The sequence below is a fragment of the Saccopteryx leptura genome, chromosome 5, assembly GCF_036850995.1.
Source record: "Saccopteryx leptura isolate mSacLep1 chromosome 5, mSacLep1_pri_phased_curated, whole genome shotgun sequence".
NCBI classification, from domain to species: Eukaryota; Metazoa; Chordata; class Mammalia; order Chiroptera; family Emballonuridae; genus Saccopteryx; species Saccopteryx leptura.
This window is the reverse complement of record NC_089507.1, coordinates 162,694,257-162,701,231: the sequence shown is the minus strand read 5'-3', so window position 1 is coordinate 162,701,231 and position 6,975 is coordinate 162,694,257. Positions and strand designations below refer to the sequence as shown.

At 49.5% G+C, this 6,975-nt stretch overlaps 1 protein-coding gene across 1 annotated transcript; it reads right to left on the bottom strand.

The window, feature by feature from the left end:
- Window positions 1-2,620: 2,620 nt before the first annotated feature.
- Window positions 2,621-5,602, bottom strand: LOC136405646 (GTPase IMAP family member 6-like). The gene is made up of 2 exons (XM_066385136.1): window positions 5,433-5,602; window positions 2,621-4,322 (listed from the first exon to the last, which is right to left on the bottom strand). Exons 1-2 carry the CDS (start codon window positions 5,600-5,602, stop codon window positions 3,170-3,172), a joined length of 1,323 nt encoding a protein of 440 aa, XP_066241233.1. The 3' UTR covers window positions 2,621-3,169.
- Window positions 5,603-6,975: the final 1,373 nt, after the last annotated feature.

Sequence of the window (6,975 nt, the reverse complement as noted above, 5' to 3'; positions counted from 1 at the left end):
AGTTTTATTTCTTGAGTATCTATCCAGTGATGGTAGTGGGATATTGAAATCTCCTACTATTATAGTACTGCTGTTGATCCCACCCTTTATATCCATCAAAGTCTGCTTGATATATTTAGGTGCTCCTATATTAGGTGCGTAGATATTTCTGATGGTTATATCTTCCTATTGGATTGCTCCCTTTATCATTATGTAGTGACCTTCTTTACCTCTTACTATATTCTTTGTTTTAGAGTCCATTTTGTCTGATATAAGTATTGCTACCCAAGCTTTTTTTTTATTTCTATTGATATTTGCATGAAATATTTTTTTCATCCTTTTACCTTCAGTCTATGTGCATCTTTTGTTTTAAGGTGTGTCTCTTATAGATAGCATATGTATGAGTCCTGTTTTCTTATCCAAGCAGCTACCCTATGTCTTTTGATTGGATCATTTAATCTATTTACATTTAAGGTTATTATTGATATGTAGTTGTTTATTGCCATTTTATTCTTTAAAGCTGTATTTCTCTTTTGGTATATTTTTTTCCCACTTTGATCTGTTTATGGCAGGCCCCTTAACATTTCCTGCAGCATTGGTTTGGTTGTAATGAATTCCTTGAGTTTTTTTTTTGTTTTGTTTTGTTTTGTTTTGTTTTGTCTAGGAAGCTTTTTATTTCTCCTTCAATTTAAAAAGATTGCCTTGCTGGATAAAGTAGTCTTGGTTGGAGGCTCTTGTTCTGCATTACTTTGAATATTTCTTGCCATTCCCTTATGGTCTCAAGTGCTTCCGTTGAGAAGTCGAATGTTATCCTTATGGGGGCTCCTTTGTAGGGCCTTCTTTTCTCTAGCAGCTTTTAAGAGAGCCAAAAGGTCATAAATATCCCAGGAACAGCTGGGTCCTGGGGCCTCTGGGCCTGTGGCTAGGCTTTCACAACTATGGTGATTGAAACTCCTCAATTGGTCAGGTCCCTCCCCAATGAAAGCTTTCACTGACATTCCTGCAAAGGTGAACTTTTTGCTATATTTCGAAGTGAAGGCCAGGAAGCCAGGAAGCGAGAGAATAGCAAGCAAATGACCTACAACCTCAGAGTGGGGGATGAGAATTTTCTGGTTTGAGTCCTGGAAAGAAGTTGGGTGAGGGGAAATTTGAGTTTTACAGGGTATAATTTAACCCTAACACCATCATGTACAGAAATAATGTTACAAGAATGGTGGGGTGGGTTACAAGTCCCCACTGTCGACTTTTTAGTTCATTTCCATGGAAGTTTCTGTGGATTTTAAATAAAAGTTGTTATGAGATATAACTTTTGATGTTATTAGGAGAAGTTTCAAGACAGAAAAAGCCTGGTCCTTTTAGTCCTGAATTTGAAATTTTATTATTATTAAGTGAGAGGAAGGGAGACATTGAGACAGACTCTCACCTGTACTCTGACCATGATTCACCTGACAACCCCCTTCTGAGGCCCGAGGCTCAAATCAACAAGCTGTCTTTACCACCTGAGGCTGACGTGCTTGGACCTACCGAGCCGTCCTCAGCACCCAGACCAATGCTTGAACTGAGCACTGGCTATGGCAGGGGAAGAGGCAGAGAAAGGGGAAAGTGTAGGAAAGAAGCAGATGGTAGCTTCTCCTGTGTGTCCTGGCCAGGAATTGAGCCTTAGAGGTCCATACAATGGGCTGATGATCTATTCACTGAGCAAGCCAGCCAGGGCCTGAAATTTTAAATTCACTTCTGCCATTCCCTACAGAAGGTAGCCGGGGAACCTCTGCCCCAGGGCTTGAAGAAAGGAAAACAGGGGTCTATCGTGGGCATTTCCCCTGTTCCTTACTATCCAGTTTCCCTCAGGTGGTCGGACTCCCCAAGATGCGTCTTGAACATCATAGCAGCTGAAGTGCATCTAAGGTGTGTCGGGCTGTTGTTGAGGTTAGCTGGCACCTGCCAATCAGAGGCAGGGCTGGCCCACTACCCGGGTATCCTCTGGTCCCAGTCCACACTGCTCCTATGGGCCCTGTCTCTAGGAGCTGGCCTCCAGAAAGACACCCACGTGACATAGACTTCTTCCAGTTCCTCAGGTAGGCTGCTCCCTATGATGTTTGTCACTCAGCTGCCACCTTTGCTGTTTTGTTGGGATCCAACCACAACAAGTATATACCGGGGTCCCAAATGGGAAAAGGTATGGAATTGAAATAAATGATAAACAGGGACTTAAAGACACACACACACACATGCAGATGGGTTTGGGAGGATGCCACGGCAGTCTCTACCATTCCTTAACTGTAACCCCGTGCTCCCAGAAGCACATCCACTTTTATTCATAGAAAAAAATGTAGTCCATCAGCAATTCAATTAAGTTTCCAATGCAACTCAAAGACAACCCCCACTATACCATCCAAATCTACTTTACACTAATAAGAAACTAGCTTCCAGCCTCCTCCGGAGAACATGGGTGAGATAAATGAGAATCAGGTGTAGCTCTTTGTTAACTAGGCAAATGAGGTGGGGTTTGGGCCTAGCGCCTCTGTCCAGATTGCAAAAATACCCTGTTTATTTATTTGGTCCCTAACACGGGTTCCTTTTCTACTCTGCCCCCTTCTATATGAGAGTCAATACCCTACTGAGGAACCCTATCACACCCCAGACACTGACCCCAGGCATGCTTTCTCCCCACTAGCAAATGAGAAGGGAAAGGGTGGCAGGTCAGGCTGAGACAAGGTTAAAAATCACGTTTGTTTTCTCCCATCAGAAGGCAGATACAATGAGAGGGGACCCTAATGACAACATCCTTAACCTAAGTCGTTCTTAGAGAAGTGCTTCTTCTGGGCCCCCATGCCCAGTACCAGGTGTAGGGGCCGCCTCTGACCAGGCCTGGCTCCGGGATACCGCTCACCCTCTGCTCTCATTCCCACCATGAAGTTTTCATGAGGCTCCTTCGTTGGGATTCAAGAACCCCTTTCAGAGGAGAATAAAAGGGCTGTTCGTCCTGCCTCCTCCCTCTTCCTACTTGCTTTCTCCTCCCCAGCCCCACAGCTGCTTCCCCACATGCCTCAGAGCCATTGCTTTGTCCTGACCCATCATGCAGAGTTGGTACCTTAAAAGTCATTATGCCTGTCCCCTTTATGGGCGAGGACATAGCCCAGGGGCTGTGAAGTCACCTTGTCAACATCCCACACTGGTTTGCTATCATTCTTTAAGGACTGACCCCAGTGACCAGGACGCTGTGGGGGTCACATGACACAATGAGGCGCGACCTGCCCTCTGGAAGCTTTTCTTCTATTGGGGTGCAGATAAGAATGTCAGAAAATGTGATGTCAATGCCAGGAGAGGTGCCCCTTGGACAGTGTGCTGCAGGGCGTGGAGCACGGAGCGCCAAGTGCTCAGGAGATGCGAAGAAGGACCTGGAAGGGAGCTGCAGACTCTGGGACCTTCCTGAGAGTGATCTGGAGATGGGCCTGGGCAGTGACCCAGGGAGGTTGAGGGCTGGCAGGAGGAAAAACAGGGCTGAGGGAGGCTCGTGGAAGCAGCTGTCCCTGGCTGGAGTCCACCATGTGCTCAGATGGGTGCCCCCCCTCAGGAGGTGTTTGTGAGTGTCCTCAGATGCCCTCTGGATGAGTCTCAGACCCTCCCAGCAGGACTCAGTCTGGGGCCTGTCCTGTGCTCCGTGGCCTGGGGCTGGCTGCCGGCTCTGCTCATCCCTGAGCAGGGTTTGCCCGCAGTGTCTGTAAGCCTTGTTGCTGTAGTGGCGGCCCTCGTGCTCCCACAGGACCACCCCGACCTGCCACAGGAGCTCCTGCAGCTGGGCCTCCTGCTCCACACCCTCCGCCCTGTTGTTGAAGCCGCTGTAGCGATGCCCGCAGACGGCTTCCAGCCAGGCCAGCTCCTGGTTGTCGGTCTCCCGCAGGTACTTGTCCAGAGAGCCACTATCCAGGTCCTCCTTCCGCGTGAACACAAGGACGGTGTAGGCCAGGACGCCCACTCCAAAGACCTCCTGCAGATGCTGGACCACCTGCTGGTCCTCCATGGTGAACCAGCGCAGCTCTGTCACCAGGAGCACCACGTGTGGCCCTGAGGAGGAGGAAGCAATGGCCGCACAGCAACCCTGAGCGACCACTGCTGGTGGGAGCTGCGGGGACAAGACATCAGTCATGTCAATCACCTCCAGTGTATTCCCGGCCCAGTCTCTGGTCCCGCTGTGGACGGCTGTGGTCACTGGTTCAGCACTGAGATTGGATGTGAACAGCTGGTCACCCAGGATGCTGTTCCCTGTCACGCTTTTCCCGCTGCCGGTTTTCCCCACCAGGATGAGCCTCAGCCTCTGGGGGTCTGCTCCTCCTCTCTGGGATCTGGAGCGTCAGGAGAGAGCAGAGGGAGTGGGTTAGAGCCCAGGCACCTCGTTCAGCTTCATCAGCGGCGTCACCCCTAGATATGCTCCCTGACCTCAGGGGCTGGTTGTCCTGGCAGGAGGGACAAAGTTCAACATCTGCACCATGGACCTGCCCAGGGCTCACATTCTTCTCTTTAAACAAAAATCTTTTTTGTATTGTGGTAAAATATACATAACATAAAAATCAGTATTTTAACTGTTTTCAGGTGTACAATTCAGTGACATGAGTGCCTTCACATTGCTGTGTGGTCATCACTCTTATGCATCTCAATAACTTTTGATCACCCCAAACCGAAACTCTGTCCCCACAAAACAATAACTCCTCATTCCCTCCTCCACCAAATGCCTCTAACCAGCATTCTGCCTTCTATCTCTATGAATTCTACTATTGTAAGGACCTCAGTTAAGTGGATATCTGCACATATGACTTTTTGTCTCTAGTTATTTCACTTAGAGAAGTGTTTTCAACATTCAGTTGTACTGTAGCGTATGTCAGAATTTCCCTCTTTTTCGTGGCTGAGTAATATTCCATTTTATGTATGGAACACATTTTGTTTATTTATATATGGACCCTTGAGTTGTTTCCACTTTTGCTATTGTGAATAAGGCTGCAGTGAACATGAGTGTACAAATGCCTGTTTGAGTCCCTGTTTTGAATTCTTCGGGATGTGGCCTTGTCCTCAGGTGACTGACCATATCACCTCCATCAGCTCTTCTAACAGAGAATGTGGGAATGGTGGGACTTTGCAGCCAGATCCCCAGCTCCACAGCACAGGGGCACACTGGGGCCATATTCTTATGCTACACCCTTGATGTTTGGGCTTAATAGTCCTACCCAGCAGAATACAGGATCTGTTGGCCAACAGAAGACTTTTTGCTGCCAATCTAATATTGAAAAACCTAACGGTGAAATTTTAGGAACAAGGGGCTGAAGGAGGGGAAGAGAGTTCCTTCACCTGGCCTTTCGGGTTTCTGACCCAGAGCACATAGAGACGCATCAAAGGGCACCTCTGGTTTCCAAGTCTTTGCCTCACTGGAGACACTGATGTATCTGAGTGACAGCCCTGACCCTCCCAGAGGTAGGACAGGCATCCTCGGCTGGCTGACCCACCAGCCAGGTCTGACTGAGGGTGCTGGCTCCCTCCAGTCCCCCAGTAGGCTCTGAGAGGACCGTGAAAGTGCCGTGTTCACTTCTGCTTCCCTGTTGATCAAAAGCTGGCCAAAGACAGGAACCCCCATCCGGGCAAGCCTAGAGCCAATGCACACCAAATCTACTGCTGCAGCTCAGGAGAGGGTTTTAGAAGCAATATTTAACCTCGATTGCTACGAGAAAGGGCAAACCAGGTGTCAGCTCCTGTGTTCGTAATTTTTCCATTAGTTTATTTATATGGTTTATTAATATGGCTCTCTCCCAATGACTCAGGCCACTGATGTGCATCTAGTGAGAAAGTCATTTGTGTTCAAATACATAATGAAGCACAGTCATTTCTTCTGGCCAGGAAATGGATGGGTGCCAGCACTCCTAAACTCTCTCTCCCCGGGTTAGACAGAGGATGGCATTCAGCCCATAACTGTTAAGTGCCTGACCCTGACGCAATAGCTTAGGGGGAGAACCCCTGAGAAGGCCCAGCCCAGGTCTGAGGCTGCTGCTCTGTCACATGGTGCTAGCAGCCCCTGTGACCTTGAACGCTGCCACATCTGAACACATCAGGAGCCCCCACAGGGCCTGTTGGCTTGCAAGCCTTCCCCAGGGCACGTCATCTTGTCACACCCCCTTCCTGAGGTCATGACTGATGTCTTCTGTCCCCTCCTTTCTCCCACTGTGCCTGCCGGGGGGCCTTTCCCTCTTACTGGGTCAGGGTAGGCCAGGCCACACCCAAAGTCTCTCTGATGGGAGCATCCTGACTGCACAGTGCCCCACTGCCTCTCCAAGTGCACCCCTGCACCTCACACAGTCCTGCCCACACCTCTCTCAGGTCCCCGTACCCTGGAAAGTCGTTTCACCTCCAGACAGGTCTTGCTCAGGGTGCTGGGGCGGCACAGCTGCAGGACTGTCTGGGGAAGTCAGCTCATACTCTTCTCCACCTGGAGAAATAACAGTTCTGCCTGATGCTTCAATGGAGTTTTAAGAGACTCCTGAATTTGCCATTCTCTTGCTAGAAGGAAGTATTTTGCATTGCTTTGGGCTGGGGGTAGACTGAGTGAGGAGAGGGGAGGAAGGTCTGAGACATTTTCTACCTCCTTTAAGGAATGATTTCTTTCTCTCTTTTTTTCTCTCTCATTTCTGTGTCTGTCTGTGCCTTCCTTCTCTCTGTGTTTCTTTCTGTCTCTCCCTCTCCTCTGTGGTCTCTATCCTGAATTTTTGTGACTTCATGGAGAAGGTGCAGTTGGCCTGCAGCCTGAGGAACGGATGGCATCAGGGTGGACCGCAGGTCTGGGGGCTGCCCTGTGAGGAGGAGGAAGGGGCAGAGACGCAGAAGCAGGTCCACTGTCATGTCCCGGGGCGCTGGGAGATGTCTCGGGGTGCAGGGAGATATGTGGCCAACGGTGTGGAGGGCATGAGAGGTAGGCTGCAGTGCGGGGCTGGCTGCAGGGGGCTGGGCGTCCTGGCC

Bases quoted from the DNA above. Each gene is read 5' to 3' on its own strand.
- LOC136405646 (XM_066385136.1), bottom strand. From the start codon at position 5,602: ATGGGGGTTCCTGTCTTTGGCCAGCTTTTGATCAACAGGGAAGCAGAA. The intron at 4,323-5,432 runs GTCAGGGCTGTC...CTGACGCTCCAG, and splicing joins CCTGTCCTACCTCTGGGAGG to ATCCCAGAGAGGAGGAGCAG.